The 23806-nt window shown below is 37.5% G+C and overlaps 1 protein-coding gene across 1 annotated transcript; it reads left to right on the top strand.

Moving 5' to 3' along the window:
• The first annotated feature begins 13696 nt into the window (after positions 1–13696).
• LOC112178128 ((S)-scoulerine 9-O-methyltransferase) lies at positions 13697–19878 on the top strand. The gene is made up of 3 exons (XM_024316327.2): positions 13697–14521; positions 18974–19044; positions 19350–19878. Exons 1-3 carry the CDS (start codon positions 13801–13803, stop codon positions 19653–19655), a joined length of 1098 nt encoding a protein of 365 aa, XP_024172095.1. The 5' UTR covers positions 13697–13800; the 3' UTR covers positions 19656–19878.
• The last annotated feature ends 3928 nt before the right edge of the window (positions 19879–23806 follow it).

The following is a 23806-nucleotide window of genomic DNA, read 5'->3' as shown; positions in this document are numbered from 1 at the left end:
CAATACAGACTAAACAGTAAACACACACCTCTTCTTTCATAAAAAGAGAGAGAGAGAGAGAAAGTACAATAGAAAGTACATCATCAAACTTGTGCTATAAAATACAGAAAACACCATTCAATGAGTAGTTCGAAAGTTGCTGGATTACTCTCAAGTCTCAACTCATTGAACAACCAAGGTTCGCCTAGAAAGATTTCAATAGAAGGAGACAATGTATACTCCATGGAAGAGCTTCAGTCAACAGAAAAGCGCAGCAATTTTATGAGAATATTAAACTAGCAAAAGGAAAAAAAAGAAAAAAAAAAGACTTTTAACACATCCAAACAAAGAAATACAAAACTTGATTATAAGAGCTCAACAAATCTCAAGTTACGAAGAAAATATGTTTTTCTTTTTCTTTTTCGAAACTATGTATAAGCCAAGGGTTCAAGACACTCACAAATTAAAGAAAATTGCGGGCATCATATGGTTTCGCATGTATCTTTAAAGGTTTTGGTTCAATATATTAGATAGGCCACAATAGAGTAGCTTACAATAAAATCTAATTTATTGTTAAACTAATGGTAGGCTAATTTCAATAAAATCTTCTGTATGCAGGATTCAATCCAGATCAAAACCAAAACCCATATTTGAGCATGTGATTTGGCGATCTGCTTTCAGCATAGCCTTTGGAGGAAGGCGAACTTGGATGAAAGCATGCTGTTTTATGCTTACAGAATGACAATCAGTCAAGTAATAAATATATAGTGCTCACTGTTCTATTTTTGTTATTCTTCCTCTTCTCCTTCTTCTGCTTAGGGATCTTTATGCATGGAGTGGTTCCAAATCCAGGGATCTAGTTGATACTAAGGAATGTTGTGATTTGACCATCTAAATAGAATGAAAAAGAATCTTAGCTGGCAGAATAGCGATGATAGGAAAAGCTTATTGAAGCAGTATTTAAACTGTCAAAAGAATAAAGGAAAAAAAAAAAAAAGAACTGAAATATCATTTGAACCTTTAAAACAGAACTAAAAATCAATAATCATTATCCTGAAAGAACAAGGAGGTAGTAAAGAAAAGGTCTAAGTTTATAAGGTCTTGCATTAAAAGACAATTTCAGTGTTAATTAACCCTTCAAAGTTGTTAGATAAAAGGAAAAGCCAGAAAGAAAAAAATGTAGAATTAAGATCCATCAGTTCAAACCAATTAGGCCAACTCCATATGCACCAAATATAACAAGACTCCATTTGGATAGAGTTCAACAACAAGGCTAACTTTGTCAAAAAGAAAGACTGCAAAACATCAGATGGAATGTATTTGATATGACAAGATGCAATACATTAAAAAGCATAATTATAAGCAATGAGTCATTTGAAATTCATTTGTTTCTCTTTCTCTAGTTCTAAATCAGTAAATCAAATCTTGACATATATGCAATAGAACAGAAAAATACTGAAACATCACTTAGAATGTACAGGAAGAATATATTGCGTCTCCAGTAAAAGTTATATATTAAATTGAGTCGATGGATAGAATACAGAAACTTCACCTAGAAGGTACATGTACATTACATAGTAGCACCAGACCAAAGATATAAACACAAAAAACCCACCTTCAAATAGTTTTATACAAATAAGGACACATGCTCAGGCCCAAAACCAAATGAAGCAGGCCTGGCTTCGAATTTTGATACAAAATGACTAAAATGCCAAGTTTTTATTACAATTTACGCTTATGCCACTGGCATAATCCACAACGACCAAAATCTGAAATCCCAAAACGCAAAACGCAAACCCAAATCAGAAACCCTAAAACCTCTAGCGACGGATCCAAAACGCACTGCAAAATCTCCGAAGCAATAGCACTCAACTTGAATCTGGCTCCAATGGAGGTCAGCAAGGTAAGCCCTTACTCCAATTTTGCTGCCTTCGTTTATGTTTTTTCGAATTAGAATATGTAAAGATGAGGTAGGAGTAGCAGTAGAGCTGTGATTACAATCTTGGATTCATCCATCGATCCGTGAAAGGGTAAAGGTTTAATCTGGTCATTGGGTGGTGCTAGAAACTGAAATTCTAACCCTTTTGTTGTTTTTAATTTCTGAGGCTGCTTTGGTACAACTGATCAAGAGAGAGAGAGAGAGAGCGAACAGTGTTATTTGCTCTCTTTCTCTCTTTCACGGGGTTTTATTAGAACCAATGGGAGAGAGCTTAATTGCAGTCAAGGGTGATGATATGTAGATGGACTTGAATCTTACAATTTCAATTGGATGGGTTTTCTAGGTTTTTTTTTTTATTGAGGATTGAGCTTCTTGTTTGCTTGCTACTGTGTCTCTGTTTTGTTTGATTGAGTATAAACAATGTGAATTCAGTAGCAACAAGAATAAACAATGTGATTCTTACACTGGAGTCAATGTCAACTTTGACATCGGTAGTGATATTTTTGTTCTTCAACTGAGTAGTAACATCAGCCAATAACAGTTCACCTTTTGTATATGCAGAAATGAAGCAGTAAGAGTAAGTATTAGTAAAACCTACATGGTTAACATAGCGCTACCATGCTCAAGCAAAAGGCAAATCACATAGCACCTCACATCGACATCGACCAGTTATAAATGAATGAGCTAATGCATCAAGTAGTTCAGCTAGAAACTTAATGAAATTTTTTGAACTCAACAAAATATACTATTATTAATGTTATAGTCTCAAACAGACCCAAAACACCTTTTAGGATTTGCTGTATATCTAACCAGTTTTCACTTTTGGGTAGGTTTCATGATCTAGAAGTGGAGGACCACCTGAAGTTTGTCACCAACTGGATGCTTTCTCACATTGAAGATGGTGAGAAAAAACTTAATAAACCAGTCATGTTCACCGAATTTGGCTTGGCAGACCAGCTTGATAGATTTTACAAAACTATTTTTGATGTCATTTACAAATCTGCAAAGAAACACCAGGCTGGGGCAGGTGCTTTAGCGTGGCAGTTTTTGGTAGCAGGAATGGACAAGTATAATGATGAATTTGGGATTGTTCCATGGGAAAGGCCATCTACCTATATGTTTAGTGGGTGGGACACTAATAGGACTGATAATAGCTCTCTTATAGATGGCAGCACTAGCTCTCTTGTAATGATTACTACTACATATGTGTTGATAATTTATACAATTCGTTTCATTCCTTTACTATATGCATCAATTTTGTATCGCAATGCATTTGTGCATTTACTAGACCTCAGGGAAATCGTAAGAAACATTCATGCCCATGCATAGTGCACTGCATTTTACTTAAAATGCAGATCTAAAATCCTGGCTCATAAATTACATGACATTTAGGCTTCTTCAGCTACGGTTTGTGAATTTTGGAGGCAAGTGGAGCTGATTGTGCATGTAAAGCTTTGCTTTTGTCAAGTTCTTGTTGTTGGCTCTATTAAATTATTCCTTACTATTGCTACTGCTATATTTTTTCTTCATCTGCTGCCTACATGGTGATTGCTTCTTCCCGTTACAATTCAAGTATTCTAGCTTCACATCCTATGCTGCTATAAGAACAGATCTGCTGCTATCATATCATTATGCTAATGTTTAATTCAATTTCAATTTCAATTGTTTTATACTTGTTCACGCTTAATTGTTTGATAACTATTGCTAGGAGGTTCTCTGTTTTAATTGTAGATCCAGTCTCATGTAAATGTTTGCTTGAAAACTAATAATTGAAGATAGTTTTTGTTTTATCTGTGTACAATTGGCAACTTGTCTAGGTGCAAAAGGGTGATCTTGCTAGTAGTTTTTAATTTCATTCATAGATTGACAAGTCTAATTGCTACTACTACTGAACCAAGGACACGTTTAGCAATAAAGAAGAAGAAAAAATCCTGATATGCTACTGCTATTGTAAATGAAGCTTCTACTGAACCAAGGACACGTTCAACAATAAAGAAGGAAAAAAAATGCTGCTACTGCTCCTGCTACTGCTACTGCTCCTGCTATTGTAAATGAAACTGCTACTGAACTAAGGATACAACAATAAAGAAGAAAAAAAATCTTGCTACTACTCCTACTATTGCAAATGAAGCTGCTACTGAACCATGGACACTTTCAGCAATAAAGAAGAAGAAAAAATCCTACTACTGCTCTTGCAAATAACTATTGGACGAGTGCACTAGCAGGATTAGACGATGACGAGTACAATAGCAGAACTGGACGAGTATGAGTGCAGTAGCAGGATTAGGCGATGACGAGTGCAGTAGCACAAAACGAGTAGCAGAACTGGACGAGTAGCAGTACAGTAGCAGGATTAGACGATGACGAGTGCAGTAGCAGAAAACTAGTAGCAAAACTGGACGAGTATGAGTACAGTAGCAGGATTGGACGAGTGTAGTAGCAGGATTAGATGATGAGATGAGAGTAGTGGGAGAGTGAGGGTTTGTGAAGTAACATAAAGGAATTATTCTCAAGGAAAAAAAAAGTAACATAAAAGGATTATTCTAAAAAAAAAAGTAAAATAAAGAATTATTCTGAGAAAAAAAAAGTAACATAAGGGATTAGAAGTCAAAAAAAGTAGTTAAGGGTAACAAACTCATCTTGTCGCGTCCTTTATTATCAAACTCTTAAATCAAGATCAGTACGATTGCAATAGCAGAACTAGACGAGTATGAGTGCAGTAGCAGGATTAGATGATGAAGAGTGCAGTAGCAGGATTAAAAGATGACGAGTGCAGTAGCAGAACACGAGTACAAGTATAGTAGCAGAACTGGATGAGTATGAGTGCAGTAGCAGGATTAGGTGTTAACGAGTGCAGTAGCAGAACATGAGTACAAGTGTAGTAGCAGAACTGAACGAGTATGAGTGTAGCGAGTGCAGTAGCAGGATTAGAAGATGACGAGTGCAGTAGCAGAACACGAGTACAAGTGTAGTAGCAGAACTGGTCGAGTATGAGTGCAGTAGCAGGATTGGACGAGTGCAGTAGCAGGATTAGGCAATGACAAGTGCAGTAGCAGAACTGGACGAGTATGAGTGTAGTACCAGGATTAGGCGATGACAAGTGCAGTAGCAGAAAACGAGTAGCAGAACTGGACGAGTATGAGTGCAGTAGCAGGATTAGATGATGAGATGAGAGTAGTAAGAGAGTGAGATTTTGTGAAGTAACAAAAAGAGATTATTCTCAAGGAAAAAAAAAAGTAACATAAACGGATTATTCTTAGAAGAAAAAAAAAGTAACATAAAAGAAATATTCTAAAAAAAAAATAACATAAAGAATTATTCTCAGAAAAAAAAAATAACATAAGGGGATTATAAGTCAAAAGAAGTAATTAAGGGTAAAAAAGTAAATTAACTCATAACATGTGGCAAGTGGAGAGCAGATTGTCCTTATTTGTAAAATTTGATCTTATAAAGGAATTAGAAGTTAAAAGAAGTAGTTAAGGGTAAACAAGTAAATTAACTCATGACATGTGGCAAGTAGAGAGCACATTGTCCTTATTTGTAAGTTTTAGTCCTTACATGTTTAATTCAATCTTTAGAGGATGTATTTGTTAAGTCATCTTTTGTCAATAACTTATATGTAATTTGTTATAGAAATAAGGAAACACCATTCAGCTATTAATTTAGAAGTTGCTGGTTTACATCTCAACTCACTAGACAACCAGACTCCACCTAGAAATATTTCAGTACAAGCAGACCATGTATATTCCATGGAAAAGTTCCACGCAAGTGGAAGTAATTGCTATAAGAAGATTAAAACTAGTGAAATATGAATCTAATTCAATCAAATATTAAGAATAGCAAAACTCATTATTTGAGCTCAGCAAATCTCAAGTTACAGAGAGAATACAGATTGCTTTTCTCTCAAGCCTAAAAGACTTGTATGTTGGCAAATGCCATTGGTGCCTCAGGGAAAGCCTTTATTCTCATGTCCACAAACTATGGTAAGCCAAACGGTTCAAGAAGCTCAAAATTCGGAAGCAAACAAAATTGTGGGCATCCTACGGTTTAACAAGTGATTCTGCAGAATCTGGTTCAATATGTCAGTGAGGCCTCAATTCAGAGTAGCTAAATACCTCACATGAATCTAATTTTAATTTCAACAAAATCTTGTGTACACAAGATTCAATCCAGTTAAAGATAGAAACCCATATTCGAGCATGTTATTTGGTGACATGAAGTTTTCCTTCAGCAGTTTTCCTTCAGCGTCACATTTGAAGGAAAACTTGGACAAAAGCATGCTGTTTTATGCACTACCTCCATAGGTCCTTCGGTTAGAGAAGTTCTTAAAGAATAAGAATAGTGACACTCGGTCAATATAAATATATAGTGCTCATCTGTTCTATTATTTATATTCCCATTCTCTTCCTTCTTCTGTTCAATGTGTTGTTTCTCTTTTAGACTAAGTATCCATTTGCAGCAGGTGGTTCCAAATCTAGGAATTTATTTGATACTGTAAGGATTTACAAGACTTTGATCGACAATCGACATAGACTGAAAATGAAAACTTAATTAGCTGATAGAATAGTGATAATAGGAAAAGCTTATTGAAGCAATACTTGACTGTCAAAAAAAAAAAAACAGGAACTAAAATAACTTCTGAACCTTTAAAACAGAACTAAAAATCAATATTTACCTTGAAAGAATGAAAGAGTAAAGAAAAAGTCTAGCCTGGCACTGAAAAACAATTTAAGTGGTGGCCCTTCAATGTTGTTAGGTAAAAGGCAAAGCAAGAAAATAGTAAAATTAAGATCCATCAAAACTTCAAAATTGACTAGGCTAACTCCAAATACATGCACACCAAATTAAACAACGCTCCTTTTGCATGGAGTGATTTCAAAACAAGGATTTTGATTGACAGCAAGGATATATTCAAAAAATATATATATATATATATATATATATATTTATATATATAAAGACTGCAAAACATTTGAACGCTCAACTACAAGAAATGAGTCATTTCAAAATCACTTGTTTTTCTTCTCTAATTTAACTCAAATCTCAACATCGGTGCATTCTAATAGTTTAAACAAACAAGCCAACGATGAGTGCTTCATATGAAAAGTTTCATCAACAGATAAAGAGGAGGTATGAGAATGATAAAACTAGATTATATGGGCTCAACAAATCTCAAAGTTACATAACCAGTATCAATTTGTTTTTCTTTTTCTCATCAAAACTTTGTAAGCCAAGGGTTCAAGATGCTCGGTCTAGGAACAAAATTTTGGGTATCCTATGATTTGACAAGTGATTCTGCCAATTCTTGAGTTCAACATGTTAGGGAGACCTCAATATACAACTCTTCTGTCCAAAACGAGACTCAGATATCAAAATTGAAATCACACATTCGACCATGAAAATCCAAGAGCAAGTATGGACAAAAGCACATTGCTTCGTTCACTCCCTCCATTGGTCCTAGGTTACACAAGTTCATAAAGAAAAGAAAATTGTGATGCCACTCATTGTATAATTGACATATATTGATATTGGAGGGAGTGAGAAGCAATGAGGGACTTTTTGGACCTGCAGATGCCACAGTAATCGCAGTAATAGCGCCTAATGTCCCTGAAAGTAGGCACCTCCGTCTCGGCTTCAGCTTCCTCCATGGCAGTTGTACTAATTGTGATATTTTGATCTGGGCATTGAGGTTGCTAAAAGCAAGAATGTGCATCTATTCTTTTTTTTTATTTGCTATTTTTGTTTAATTGTGATTTTTGTTTAATATTAATTTTAGGGTTAATTACTGCTTACTCCCTATATTTATAGGGTTTCGTCGTTTCAGTCCCTGACGTTCGAATTTCACCTAAAAACTCCTCGAACTCTCAATTTCCTCCCAATTGGTCCCTGCCGTCAAGCCCCGTCTAAATTGTCTGTTAAATTGCTGACGTGGCATCCATTTCACGCTGAAATGTCTATTTTACCCTCAATTACTTTTTTTTCTCTTTTCTCTCTCGTTTTTTTTTTCCCCTTTTTCCTTTTGACCTTTTCTCCTTCCACGCTCTCTCTTCTCCTTTGTTTCTCCCCCGTCTTCTTCTTCCTCATCACCGACAATTCTAAATCAGCAAAAATCCAAACCAAATCCCTAACCAAACCATCCTCAGATTCTTTCCTTCCCCAAAACCAAACCAAATCCCTATCAATACCAACCTCAACCTAAACCAAACTGATCAAATCCAACAAAATCCAAATCTTTACCACTCCTCTTCTCTTACCTTCACGAATCGGTCCAGCCCGATCCCGATTTCCCATATGTCTTTGCAGGGGAGGTGGCCGGAGCGGTCCAAGTCGCGGCGGAGGACGAGGAGTTAGTGGTGGAAAGACGGTGGCTTTTGCAGATTGTGATCGGTTCAGAGCGCTCACCTGAGCGACAAAACCGACACATCCAGACTCGAATCGAACCTCACATGATCTGCCTTCATGTTGAGAGCCCCGAGCTCTAACGCCGCCGCTACCAACACCATCTCCGCCAATCCCTCAACCTCCAAAGCCCTAAACGACGACACCCAGCTCGATCGGTTGAAGCTCGCGTTGAAGACCGGTATGTTCGAGGTCAACTCCGACTGGACTTGGGTGCTATTTTCATCAACCACAATCGGTTCAGGTTCGATCTGCCGGAAAATTTTGGGAACTCGCCGGTATCCATCTCTGTCGAATTTGAGGCAGCGAGCAACTTGGATTGCGTGAATAGGGATGCGAATTTGAGAGAGAAAGGTAGAGACTTTTCCAGAGAAGAAGAAGAGATAAAGATCGGGGGGGGGGAGAGAGACAGCTAATGGCGGTAATCTTCTTCTCCGATCTCGTCCCAAAGATGTTCTTGTTCAACCTTCGAACCCATCTCCACTTCTCTTCGGAGCTTATCGATCTTGTTGTGGCACTGCATGGAGGTCAATGGGAATTGGGCGGCGAGGGTGGTGGCGACGTCATCCCAGTTGGTGGCTTTGAGATTGGTGTGGTCGAGAGAGGACCACTTGTCCTTGAAGATGGAGATGAGGGCTTCGGCCTAGTTGTCCGTCCAGCACAGCGGCGGGGGTTGAGGAGGACATTGGGGTGTGGGATAAGGAGAGAAGGGAGGGCATGAGGGTTGTGATGGTGGTGGTGGGTGGCGTTCGCGTCGTCGAAGATTTGGAGATGGAGAGAGAACTGAGTTTGTTTTTGGACGAGGAAGACAGAGATAACCAGAGGAGGAGAGAGAGTTGGAAGGAGAAAAGGTCAAAAGGAAAAAGGGGAAAAAAAAAAACGAGAGAGAAAAGAGAAAAAAAAATAATAATAATTGAGGGTAAAATAGACATTTCAGCGTGAAATGGATGCCACGTCAGCAATTTAACAGACAATTTAGATGGGGCTTGACGGCAGGGACCAATTGGGAGGAAATTGAGAGTTCGAGGAGTTTTTAGGTGAAATTCGAACGACAGGGACTGAAACGACTAAACCCTATAAGTATAGGGAGTAAGCAGTAATTAACTCTTAATTTTATTATCAGTTCTTATTTCTATATGGCCAACAAGAAATCTATGTCAGCATAATTTTCAAAAGAAAGTGATGACATGGTGTATGCCACGTCACATGGTAAGCAATTTTGGTACACAATTTTGGGATCTATAGAATTATTCATAAGAAAAATAATAATCAGATGATCATTTATAGTGCAAGAATGTAGAAACATTTAAGTACAAACTTATAGACTCTACACTAAAATGATGTTTGGAAAGGACATGTAAATTTGGTAAACCAAATAGGTGGACATAGGTTAATTCTGAAAGATATGCTCATCCAATGTGTTCACCAACCTTGGCACATTCCATTATCGAGCTTGCCTAACCATATACCATGCCCAACTGTTTAGAATTCTTCATTACATGGACGCTTTTAGACAATATTAGAAGAACCCAAATAAAATTTTGACTCATAATTGTAATCTATAAGAAAAAGGCAATAAAACTATTATACTCAATATCAAAAGAAACCGCTAGAACCGTTAAACCCTAATATGTAGAACACCTTAAAAATCTTCTATGAAGTAGATGCAAATCATATAACATACTCAATTTAAGTAAAACCCAAGTGAAATTGCTGAAATACCTGACAAATTTTGAGCGAGCTTTGAGAGTTGGGCTTCTTCTTCCACTTGTTGGAAGAGTTTGGCCTTTTCTGGAAATAGAAAGACTAAAAAAAAAAAAAGGACTATATGACGCCAGATAAATGAAGATATCGAAATGGGCTAAAGGAGCAAAATGAAGCAAGCGGTCTTCAAATTTTGGGCCAAATTTTTTTTATGACCTTTATGAAATGCCATGGCCTATTTTAGAATCGAAGGCACTTAACAAACGTCATAAAAAAAAATTTCATGACCTTTCCCAAACACCATGGCCCATTTTAATAACGGCACTTATCAAACGTCCTGAAAACATTTTTCATGACGTTTCCCAAATGTCATGGCCCATTGTCATTCACAACATTTATCAATTGTCATGAAAACATTTTTCATGACATTCTCCAAATGCCATGGCACATTGTCATTCATGGCATTTATCAAATGTCATGGAAACATTTTTCATGACATTTGAAAAACATTGTCAAAGTGATGGTAGTTGGAAAATGTCATCAAATAGTATGATGTTTTCATTAGAAAATGTCATAGAAAGAGTATTTAATGATGTTTTTGAGCAAATGTCATCTAAACATTGTCATTAAAAGTCATATTTCTAGTAGTGACTAGACTTGTCCGACTTTCTATAACTATTTTGTTGGAGTGGTAAATATCGTAAATTATCTCAAAATTAATCAAACTTTTAATTTTTTATTAAAATAGCTAGTTTGTTGGAGATGATTGCTAAATATTTAATTTTTATTACTAATTACTAAATATTTGTTATAACTATTACACTTAGTGTAGTGTGGGACTGCAACTCAACTACTATTGATACAAATGTTATGGATCTATGAAAATACATAGACCTACTCTCTACTAAGGTTGGGGTTTTGTGTGTTCGGCACTGCACGAAACTCCATTCTTGGAGATTTCTTTAGGCTTCGGCCTATGTTTGTTTGCCTTTGTTATTTTTTGGGGCAAATGGTTAATTAGCTGTGTGGTGTGGAGATCTTGAGGATTTATGGTTGTTAACTGACAGAGGCTGTTCTGACGCGGGTTGTTAGGCAAGCTTTTGGCAAGAATGGGCAACGGTTGATGGGAGTGGAAATTGTTGGGGACTGTTGGATCCAAGTGATTTAGATTGAGGAGCCTTCTTATCACCATGGTCTCGACAGCTTGGGTTATCTCGATGGAGGTAACAACGCTTTTCGTAGCCAGTGGTCGACATAGACTGATCAAGATTTGGCTGCTTCGTCTATATTCGGTTTTGATTTTACAGGTCTAGTGGTATAGGGGAGTTGAGCAGGCGATAATACTGGTGGTGGGGCTGGGCTTGAAGCCCGATGCTTCGAACCGGGAGCCAACTGTGCAAATGGATTTAGATCTATGATCCGAGGGGACTCTGAAAAAGGATATGGATCTGAGATCCGAGTGGGCTTTAAGTTTAGACTGCGACCCAATATATTTTGGGTTGTTTGTCAAATGCTAGAATGGCTTAGGGCTCATGTGCGTTACTGGTTTTGGATTCGGGACCCAAGTTTATGTTATCTGTTAGTGAAAAATCGTCTGCCAACATGACCATATTTTGACAGCGTTAGACGGCTTCGAGCTTTGGGAGGAAGATTGCCCTCTGTTCTGTGCCGAATTGACTTTTGTCATTTTGTGCGTTGGATTTGCATAGACCACCAACCACTTAGTTCACTACACGGCTGTAATCCGTAGTGTAAATCAGATTTGCATTTAGACGCTGCTACTCTTGCTTTATTATTATTATTTTTTTATTTTCAATGCAATTTGTGCATCTTTTCTTTTTGTACCGGTTATTTTTATTTTGATGCATCTTTGCATTATATCATTATAATCTTCCCATTTCAATAAAGTTTCAGATGTCTTTATTATAAATAAATAAATAAAAAAATTAAAATAAAAAAAAGGTAGGTATATAAGTTGCTACCTAGCTAACAATTAATTTAAATTAGCACCCTAAGCTACAACCTTAAAAATAACTTTCATTTTTGGGGGCTATATTTATGCAGCAAGCCTAAACGTAGAAACTTTAAAACCTAATTGATTGATTTGTTGTTGATAATTGAAAGCTAGTGTCATTTGCTTAGAATTTAGTGTGCAAGAACTAAAAAATTCTAATTAGGCAAACCTAACTTACTTAAAATCATAAATGATGTGGAAAATTTATACCCAAAGTCAAACAAATTCATATAAATTGTCTATATATATCTATATATATATATATATATATTTTGAGTTAAATTCTCCATAAGTGTATGAATTCCTTTGCTCTAGTCAGTTTAGTTTGGTACCTGACCATTTGATCGGGGCAAAAGAGTTCAGGCAGTGATGATGAATTTAATTTTTTTAATTGTAGCTTAATGATTTTGGCGGCTTTTCAATTGCAGCTTAATTGTTTTGGTGGCTTTATAACGAAATTTAATTGTATTCAAACACTCAATTTCAACTACAGGATTATGAATGTATATATCGTTTACCTAATTTTTAAATAATATTTCAATAAGGGAAAATTTCGCAAACAGTACACCAAGTAAAGACCACTAATAATTCTTATACACAACGTTTCAAACCAAACATTTCGGTACACGAAATCTGAAACTCGACCCACTATCAGTACACGACGTCAATTTTTGACACCAAAATGTCCATTATGCCCTCAGTTCTTTTTTTTTTTTTAATAATTTTTTTTCTGTTATTTTTTTTTCCTTCGTTTTTATCTCTTTCTTCTTCCTTCTTCCGGGCTCACTCCCTCACTCGATCTTTCGCCGTCGGGGACGGCTCTGTTCCCGGCAAGGCCTTCGGCTCCGGAACCTCAATCTGGCTGAGCGGGGCCCACGAACTTCAGTTCAACAACTGCGAGAGAGCCAAAGAGGCTCAAATCCACGGGATCGAGACCTTGATCTGCATCCCAACTTCCGACGGTGTTCTTGAAATGGGTTCCTCCGGTTTGATCAGAGAGAACTGGGGGTTGATCCAGCAAGCCCAGTCGTTGTTCGGGTAGGATTAGCCCAACCCGGAAACAAGACCGCTCGAGTTCATCAACCAGAACTTCTCCATTTTTGACATCAGCATCATTTCCGGCGTGCAGGAAGAGGATCACACCTCGTACAATGACGACAAGAAACATGTTTTTGGTTCTAGCAAGAAGAAGAACGGAGCTCCGAACCCAAACCCGGACTTCGCAGATTCCGATTGCCAGATGAAAAGAGCGCCGAAGAAACGGGGCCGGAAACACGGGCTGGGTCGAGACACGCCGCTCAACCACGTGGAGGGGGAGCGGCAGCGGCGGGAGAAGCTCACCTCGCCAGGGCGGTGTTGGAAGCGAGGGAGTGAGTGTGGAGGTGAGGAAGGCAGCGTTGGAAGCGAGGGAGTGAGCCCGGAAGAAGGAAGAAGAAAGAGATAAAAACGAAGGAAAAAAAATAACAGAAAAAAAAATTAAAAAAAAAGAAAGAATTGAGGGCACAATAGACATTTTGGTGTTAAAAATTGATTTTGTGTACTGATAGTGGGTCGAGTTTCAGATTTTGTGTACCGAAATGTTTGGTTTGAAACTTTGTGTATAAGAATTATTAGTGGCATTTACTTGGTGTACTGTTTGCGAAATTTTCCCTTTCAATAATGTAATAACTTATATCACAGAAGATTATGATTCTTGTATAAATTAATAGTGCCTAAGAATCAAAAGCAACAAAAAGACCCAAGCAAACTAGAACAATAGAAAAACATGGAAAACCAGAGAATTAGCTCAAAAAACTATGTCTCGGCTTGGAATTTGGGAGGTTTAGTTGTCACTCAAATGGCTCTAAAAGCTGCAATCGAACTCAATGTCTTCAATATCATAGCCAATTCAGGACCTGGAGCTCATGTCACATCAAAAGAAATTGTATCTCAAATCTCAACCACGAATCCAAATGCAGCAGCTGAGAATTTGAAGCGAATATTAAGAGTCCTAAGTGTGCATTCTTTGTTATCTGTATCTCAAAGGCCAAGCTCAAGTGGTAAGACAGTACTAGAAGAGACTTATGGTTTAACAAAGGATACTCTTTGCCTAGTTCCAAATGAAGATGGAGTTTCCTTAGCTCCATTTATTATGTTAATTTCTGATATGACCACTGTGAAAAGTTTGTCCATGCTTAAAGAAACAGTGCTTGAACCTGGGAGCTGTCCTTTTAACAAGGCTCATGGTGTGTCCGCATATGAGTACGTGTCTGAGAAACCTGAGCTGAGCCAATTATTCAATAAGGCTATGGGCCAAAGTTCCATCCTCGATTTTGAAGAGGTGTTAAATGTTTACAGAGGTTTTGAAGAGGTAGAAGAGTTGATGGATGTTGGAGGAGGTAATGGAACTACAATTGCCAAAGTAGTCTCTAGGTATCCACACATTCATGGGATTAACTTCGATTTACCTAATGTTGCCGCTCAAGGAATTGCTAAATACCAAGCAGGTTAGCATATAATAATTGCTGCAACATCATGCTTATAATTTTTCTTTTATTTGACACATGCCATTTCATAAGTACTGTCGTAACTTCTAGTTTGGCTCACATTCATTACGGTTTGATAGATTATTTTAGGGCTGGCAAAATGGGCCGAAGCAATAGAACCAGCCGACTTTCGAACCGGCCCGAACCAATTTGGGCCGAAAATTAGGCCTACCGACTGTCGGCTCGACTGAGCCGTACCGTTTGGCTCCATTCGGCTCGGCTACGACATGAAGTATTGCATACAATCGGTATACTGTACCTATCATATACATACCTCATACCGAATAATTATACAAAATGTATATAAAGCCTTAAAAGAGGTGAGATTCGAACCCCCAACCTCTCTCACAACAGCTCAGCTCCCACCACTGGAGCACGAGCTGTTCTCAATGTAATACTTACAAACTTTATATTTATACTCTCTTTAGGCCATACCAGAATAATTATACAAAATATATAAAACTTGGAAGACATGAGGTTCGAACCCCTAACCTCTTTCACAACAACTCAACTCCCCACCATTGGAGCACGAGCTGCCAGTGATATAACCCCTACAAACTTTATATTTATACGTTTCTTAGGTGATAGATTAAACACAAAACATAATCTTCTCTCTCTCTTCTGGTCTTCGACCTTTCTTCATCTTCTTCTGCGTTTAATTCTGCATTTCTGCAATTCTGCTTCATCTATTCTTCTTCTCATCTTTTTTTTTCTTTTTTCTTCCTCCCCAATCCCTATCAAATCAACATCAGATCTTCTAATTACAACATATTCCATCATCAAATCAACATCATCAGATCATCCTCATCTCCAATAATCCAATATCAGTGAATCTTCGCCGGCAAATCAATACCGAACGCTACCAACCAAAAATTTGGCTTGCCGACAATCGGTATACCGACTATGTCGGATCGGTGGCGGTTTGAAAATCGTCATACCGACGGAGGTCGGTTCGGCAGTGGTTTGGGGAAAAATGGATCGGTTTAGTACCGAATCTAGCCCTAGATTATTTAGTCATTACATTGCGAGTCCCATTTTACCAAGTGATCTCTTAATGAGTGGAACTAAAGTAATAGTATGTAAAGTTTATCCTACAATTTCGGTAGGTGAACCATTTTTTTTTGTACCACTTGGATCCCACCTTACAGTTGATGTCGCATAAAGTTTGAACTACGGGATAACTTCATTAAATGGTGTGGATATGCCATATCAGTAAGATATGTGATACCCAAAAAGGTTGTCCACCTAATATTATTCTTTCAATAGCCTCATACCGTAGTTTAAAGGAGGAGAGCGTGGAAGTTTTCTTCTCAATCACTTCCTCTTTTATGTTATGTTTTACTTTGTTCTTTTGTGTGTTTTTTATGGGCTAAATACTAGTTATTACTCTGTAGTTTGAGTCCAAAATCAACTTAGTCTCTGGACTTCTAATTTAATCAAAAACACCCCTGCACTTTCAATTTTGATCCAATAGGTCCAATCTGTTAGTCTTCTGTTAAGTGAGTTTGTTAACTTGCTGACATGGCTCATGTATGGCCCATGTTTTATGACATAGTGATGAGGTGGTATGCCTAGTCAATTTAGGGGTTTACATGGACTAAGGTTAGTGCAGTGGTTTGTTGTATGACTTGTGTGTAAGAGGTTGTGGGTTCTAGTTATGGTTAGATTATTTGTTGGTAATTTTTTTATTTGATAGATTTCTATTAGTACGTGGGACCTACTCTTAAACTGACTAGACAAGCCAACTCATCGCCGTATCATAAAACATGGGTCCTACATGAGCCACATCAGCAAGTTAACGGACTCATTTAACGGAATACTAACGGATTAGACCTATTGGATCAAAATTAAAAGTGTAGAGGTGTTTTTGATAAAATTAGAAGTCCATGGGCTGAATTAATTTTGGACCTAAATCACAGGGTAGTAACCAGTATTTAGCCTTTTTTTATTTTACTGTAATAACCCTTTTAGCTAATTTCATTATGATTTTTTTTAGGGTTGTTCTAGTTGGACCTCCAAATTTGATATTTGGACCTCTTCTACTTATTAAATCTCCATCCAATTCACTTTTATGAATACTTAAAAAAGCTGAGTGTGTCTTTAATTTTATCAAAACACCCTTTAACAATTAAATCTGTATCTTCAACATTTTTTTTTATCTCTATCAATTCAACTATGAGGAATTTTGTGAGTGAGCTGCCTACATTTTTAGTGTATTTTCAATGACGGAACCAAAAAGTGATTCTTGGAGGGGTCGAACAATTGGACAATTACAAAGATTTTTCTATTAATCCAGATCATAGTTTTTTTGTTTGTTTTGCAATATGGATGGTCCTAGAAAAGACTTTGGTTATCAAATAAATAATATATATCGATTAAATCTAAATAAAGGGATTTTACTTTCTTTTTTTTTTAAATAAAGATTCATTGCATTAGATGACCAGCTAAAATGTTAGAGTCTAACATACACTTAAAGACAGAAACAACCAAGCTCCTATTTAAGTTATGTAAACTCATTACAAGTCAATTTGAGCCCGCTTTGTAAAGCGAACCCATAGACAAAAAACAACTCCGTGTCTTCTACGGCAAAAGCCGCAAAATCATTGACTAGCATCCCCATTAGCCAGGCGCGCAATTGTGGTACCAACAAAGAGCCACTTCCTAGCAAACAAATAGGAGCAAGTCCTTATCCATAAGCCGCTTGAAAATGAACACCAATCTTATTCCAGATAATTACTAACTCCCACAGAAGTTATGACCCGAAACGATTGGTCCTGGACCATACAGTGACCCAACTGCCCAAGGATGTCCACCTCTTAGGCCAGGCCCACCCTAACCACTAAGTGGTAACTGAGGGTGGCAAGGCACCCTCCCTACTAGCCCATAACCTAGAGCCCAACACCTCAACTTTGAGCCTAGACCCAAAGGCCCAAGCCCAAACCTGAGCAAAGGGAGCAGAAGCCCAGGCCCTCTTCTGCCAAGCAATCGCCACCGACGACGACTCCGGCGGTCTGCCGTTCCGACAATCCATTAAGTCTAGGTCTACAAGTCACTACCCCGATCTGTCTTTCCCTTATGTACACCGGAAGGAGAAGCTCTGCTACCCGAACAACCCTCCCCTCCGACACTACTTCTCACCCAGACGCCGCTTTAATCAGCAAACCGACTTGTGTTGCCGATATGCCCGCCATGCCTGACTTCGATCCTCCTCCGCTGCAAGACGTTAATCACTTGACCACAGATCCCGATCTGCACTCACTCGCACTCGACCCGGCGTCTTCCACCAAACAGCACTGAAAAATAGATGCCCAGAACCCTCGATGAAGAGCCTCACCGGTACTACAGCGCTCAGGATCCACTACGTGCTCTGCTAAGAAACCCTAGGATGGGAGTCCACTTTCTTTTCAATAATTGGGATAGGAATATTATTCTTTTGGTCGGAGAAATCGTTGATTTGATTAAAAAAAAATAGTTTAAGGAACTTATTTTGTATCTTAATTAGTAATAATTACACCAAAGTATGCAATAAATTTAGTTTAAGAAAATTTCAAATCATATTGTTTCGAATTTATTTTTATATTAAATGATGGGGCCATGTATAGACATTAATTATTTTAGGTAAATTATAAAGTTACATAGGTAGTATAAGGAAATTTTGAAAAAAATTGTATGTTGTATTAATGTGATTGTCCAAATAAAAAAATTGAATATTATATTAATTGGGGGAGGTAAGAAGAGCATTTGTTTTTTTTTTTTTTTCTTTTTCTCTCTTTGTCATCTTTTTCATATGAGTTGACAAAATCTATTGATAATGGAAAAAAGATGGAGGTTCAAACATTAAATTTAAAGGTCTAACTAGAAACACCCTCTTTTTTTCTTTTTTCTTTTTATTGTAAAGAGCATTTATAGCAATTCAAAATTTGGTGAAGTTTTTGACATCAAATTTTTTTTTTTTTTAAGAGTGGACATCAAACTTTGACCTCCCTTTATATAGAGAATTATGCAGATAATAACAATCAGCAAAAGTAAATACTTAAGAGTTGTTACAATGCTGGTAGTAAATTAATAATAAGCAGAAGTTAAGTGATTTGAATGTTTTTTAATTTTTTTTATAGAAAGTAAGCTTAAAATTGAACTATACAAATGATGTAATTTTTTTTTTTTTTTGAAATGGATGTTTTTTTTTTTTTTTTTAAATCTAGTGGAGGAACTTACAACAAAAGATAAGACTTTTATAAAAATCTTGTAGTTTAGGGTCCTAAACTATACATAACTGATGTAGTAATTTAGGGGCCGTACCTTTATAATGGTGGACCAATTTGAATGAAATATACAAATTTATAGTGTATGTAGACATGCATCGACTTTAAAAGCAGCTTCTATGTTGTTTAACTAGCATGAAAACTTTATCAGATGCAGGTGTGAAACATGTTGGTGGAGATATGTTTGAGTTGATACCAAATGCACAGTCCATTATGTTGAAGGTTGATTTGCCTTTTCTTCTTTTTCTCTCTTTTTATTCTCCTTTTACGTTCACATATATTCCAATGTACTAATGAAAATAAGAAATGTTTATCTGCACTTCCATAAAGCTTCCGGAAACACTATAAAGGAATGCAAATCACATGATCGCATTGTAAATTGATTTCAATCTAGATAATTTCAGGAAACTCAACTAGAACGTACCATGAAAATTCCATATATACTTCAAGTTAAGACCTAGTAGTTAAACTTAACATGCAACATTTACAATTATTGTATATATAAATACATTTTTACATGTATGCAGCGGGTACTTCATAATTGGGACGATGATGTATGCAAGAAAATATTAAAACGTTGTTGGGAAGCATTACCAGAAAACGGGAAGGTAATAGTTGTGGAATTTGCAATACCAGAAATAGTGGAGAATACCACAGATTTAAAGAAAATAGTGACATTAGACGTTATTATGATGGCTTGTCACGGCAGTAGAGAACGAACAACTGCTGAGTTTGACGATCTATTGAAAGCTGTAGGATTCGGTGAAACGAAGATTTTTCCGATTTCGCATGGTTGTTTTGTTATGGAACTTCACAAACTTAAAACATATTAGATAGACACATGTCTTTCTCTTTTTAGGTATATGAATAAATTCATGAGTCTCTCATATGCTTCATGCATAAGAGTAATCATACCGCTGATTTTTAGTAAACCATAAAACAAGTTTTATTCATTTTGTTGGTGGGATGTACAACCCAGAATGTGTCTATTTGTAACTCTATGTCCTTTGAGGTTGGTTCCTACATCTCATTGTACTTGGTTCCGATCTCCCACTTATAAATGAGAGACTTATGTCACTAGACCAAATGGTACTTGGCCTCATTATACTTGTTTTAATATTTCATGATTAATAAAATTTTAGAGCTAAAATCATTTTACCACCCTGAACTTTACACCTAAAATCATTTGTGTCCTCAAACTTTTAATTTGATCACATATGCCCTTATACTCTTCAATATGATCAACTAAAGCCATTAGTAAACTAATTCATCAATTTCTTCATAAATTGTTGATGATGAGAATCTATTTAGGGTCAATTTGTCCTCTCAGTCAAAATAGAAAATAAAAAAATAAAATTGGAGAGAAGAGATGCATGACGTCATAAATATCTTCATTCCCACAAACTGCAACGTTGACTTTTTGACCCCGCGAATTTCAAATTCGAAGCCTTTTTCATTTTCTTTATATTTTTCTAAAATTAAAAGTAAATAAAAAATTCATGTTACCGTTGGGATGAAGAACGACCGCCCTCATGCGGTATATGATCCTTCTTTGGTGCCAGCCCAGAGCCATTAGAGTAACTCAATTCGCAAGTAATTTTACATTTTCATTTCAACTCTCTCTCTCTCTCTCTTCAATTTGAGGGCGAAACCCTAATTGAATTTCTGTGTGCAAACTCATCAATTTCAGAGCACCCAGTTGATCGAGAAGCTACTTTCTCTATTCTCTCTTCATCATCCTCTCTCTTTCTCCCCTCCAAATTCTTCATTTTTCCCTCATTTCTGATTTCCTCTTCAATTTCCCCTGAACCCCCGAAACCCTAATTTCCGATTTGCTCTCTGATATGCAATTTTCTGCTGGAATTTTTCAATTCCGGCTACCACCTACTTGGGAAACCCTAATACCCAGTTAGGAAACTCTTATACACATTTGGGAAACCCTAATACCCACTTGGGAAACCCTAATTCGTGGTAAATTCTGTTGTGGCACAAGAGAAACGCAATGAAGTTTAAAACAGGGAGTGGAAGTGAATGGGTTGTTCCTGGAACGGTGAGAGGCAAAATGGGTTTCATCGTCAAAATTTACCCGGTGAATTCCAGCAAAAAGTTGCCCACTTTGGCTTTCAATCCTTGTCCTCAAACAAGTACTAGTACTACTACTACCCTTTCTTCTTCTTCTACTTCGTCTTTTAAGGGCAAGGATTGGCTTCAAACCGGAAGACCCATCATCATGATCATCATCATCTTGTGGCCCAATTCAAGTTAACAAGAAGAGGACAAGACCTACTGCGCCAACTGGTGACCCAAAACCCAAGAGTAAGCGGTTCAAGTCCTCCTCACAGTCAACATGTCAACCGAAGTCAACATCAGCCAACACCACTTACTCCGTTTCCAAACAAACCCTCAATGACCAAAAAGGGTTGTTCAAGCAGCAAGGAAGCGAATCCAAATCCCAATCCACAAAGAATAAAGAGGGTCTTCCTCTTCCTCCTCCTCCTCCTCCTGCGGCTGCACCAACAATGAAAAAGATTATATCTAACGCAATGAAGAAGCTGCGGGAGGTAGAAGAACAGAGGAATCGCCTCAAACAACCACCACAAAAAGAGCCTTCACAAGACCGCTTTTCCACGACAATGTCAAAGCCATTCGTGATCTTCATAAATTGATGATCAAGTCTAGTTGATTCTATGTGCTGTTAGTTGTTATTTGTTAAACTAGATATTAATTGTCATGTAAACATTCTGTTCAGTAATTTGTACAATCTAGGTCTGTAGGTTCTAAGAGTCTTTTTTTTTTATTCCCAGATATATTGTAGATTTTTTGATTCGTTATATTGTAGATTTTTTGATTCGTTGGTCAAATACACCAACTACATTACACTGTAATTCAACTTCATATATAATGAAATCAACTTTTTCCTTATGCTTGATCTTTCTGGTCTTCTGTTCAGACTCGTTCTTAAACATTTTCAAGGTATAAACATGAAAAATTACATATCGTACTCAAAATCCAGATTATTGTACGTTCTCCAACTAATTGTTCTTGCATCAATAGTTTCATTTTCATATTCATCACCAACTACCTGCAATGCCATCAAGTAAGGCTTACCTTGTTGGGGGATAAGGCATAAGAGCAATCAGATCATCTTTCCATTTGTATAGAAAAATTTAACAAACAAGTACAAAATAAATGGCAAAAGTTAGATAACGAAGATGTATAATTTCTCAACTTTCGGAGGTCATCGGGCTGCAAAGGTGACTATCTCTTCTTCAGTAAAAGTATTACTTTAAAAGCAAATAACGTCATCTCCACAGCACAAGGTGGTGACCGTTGCGATAGAACCGCCCTTAGGCGCCATATAATCCTTGCTACACAGAACAATAACTAAACAACTTAATGGAAGACTCATATATAAATCACAAGCCCTCCAACTTAATGAAAACAAAACATGAAACTACAAATTAAACATACTATATACATGCATATCAACCCTCATGGAGCAAATTCACTTTCATATTTACTACTAGAATATTTCAAGTTACATTCAGTGAAGGAGACAGGATTCTTAACTTCTTGCCTTGATTTTTTTTTAGGAATCACCCGTTTCAGGACCAGCATTTCTACAGTAGGATACTGCCTCTTATGCCCACCCCTTGGCCTAGAACAAAATTCTTCATTAGCCTCCCCTTGAAATTAAGAGCAATTGATCGATATCCGGCACATGAATTCAAATTGTGAGATTGCCTCAAAATACGATTCAGCAAAGATCGAGTATTCCAAACAGATACCTGTCCTGAATCATCCAAGAATAAAACTCACGTCTGCATGGACATGGAATCCCATGGGTTTACACAATACGTACAATTCCATCTAAGAACCCACTGTCTAGGCAGAGGGAGACACCTTCGAGCTAGACTTTCCTAATCTATGTGTTGACGACTAATGAAAATTGATGTGAGCACTAATCACGTTTCTGTTCAAGGAAAACCTAATTTGTGTTTAGCCCAAACTCTAGGTTACTTGACCTAGTGGTAATAGGATTTGATTAGAAGGATCTAGAATCCTAATCAATGTAGAATTACTTTCCTTGTATGATTGAGATTCTATGCATTGTAATCCTCTATATAAAGAGGCCCCTATTATCAATGAGAACACACAGCAAATTCCTCCCAAATTCAGTTTCTCTAAAACACGTTATCAGCACGAGCCCTAACCCTGAAACAAATAGCCAAACCCTGATTCAAGAAGCTAAAAACCTTGAATCCGAATACAAATCGTTGAAGCCTTTTCTGCCTCCACCTCACAGATTAAAGGAATCGATCTCAGGAGTCCAGAACCGGCGGCCCCACCCCAAGAACCGGCCGGAAACTTACCGAACCGGCCACCGGAAGCTCCATACAACTCGCAGCAAATATTCCACCGGTTCACCATCTTCCGGACCTTCAAATTTCACCAAATTTTGATACCAGAAGCCCATTGATATGAAGTTTCAGGAACCGGAAGAAAAATTGCAAAAACCGGCCTAAAAAGGCGTGAACCGGCCACTTGAGCTGCTGCATCTTGAACCGGCAGAAAAGAAAAGAAAAGAAAAGAAAAAGAGAAAGCAAAAGAAGCCCAAGCCCAAGCCCACTGACGCAGACCCCACGGCCACGTCAGCACCCTGACCCACTGCCACGTCATCACAGGGACCCACTGCCACGTCAGCAACAGGGACCCACGGCCACGTCAGCAGTGGTCAACGGTCAACATTCCGGTCAACACTTTTCCGGCCAACTTCCGGTGCCTTTTCCGGCCAACTTCCGACCACTTTTCCGGCTAACTTCCGGGCACTTTTCCGGCGACTTTCCTGCCATCTACAGTAACTCACTGCTACAGTACTTCCGGCGCTACAGTAACTTCCGACGACGACTTTTTCCAACCATCTTTTTAAGGTACTTTTTCTAAAAGTTCCCGTTTTTGAAGTTTTATTTCAATTTCTTCTTCT

This window comes from Rosa chinensis, chromosome 7, assembly GCF_002994745.2.
Source record: "Rosa chinensis cultivar Old Blush chromosome 7, RchiOBHm-V2, whole genome shotgun sequence".
NCBI classification, from domain to species: Eukaryota; Viridiplantae; Streptophyta; class Magnoliopsida; order Rosales; family Rosaceae; genus Rosa; species Rosa chinensis.
Note: the sequence above shows the minus strand (reverse complement) of the source record. Positions and strands in the feature narration are given on the sequence as shown.

What these genes read in the sequence shown, in the direction of transcription:
- LOC112178128 (XM_024316327.2), top strand. Translation starts at nt 13,801, where the DNA reads ATGGAAAACCAGAGAATTAGCTCAAAAAACTATGTCTCGGCTTGGAAT. An exon ending in AATTGCTAAATACCAAGCAG is followed by an intron (nt 14,522 to 18,973) that starts GTTAGCATATAA and finishes AAACTTTATCAG; the next exon opens with ATGCAGGTGTGAAACATGTT. An exon ending in CACAGTCCATTATGTTGAAG is followed by an intron (nt 19,045 to 19,349) that starts GTTGATTTGCCT and finishes ACATGTATGCAG; the next exon opens with CGGGTACTTCATAATTGGGA.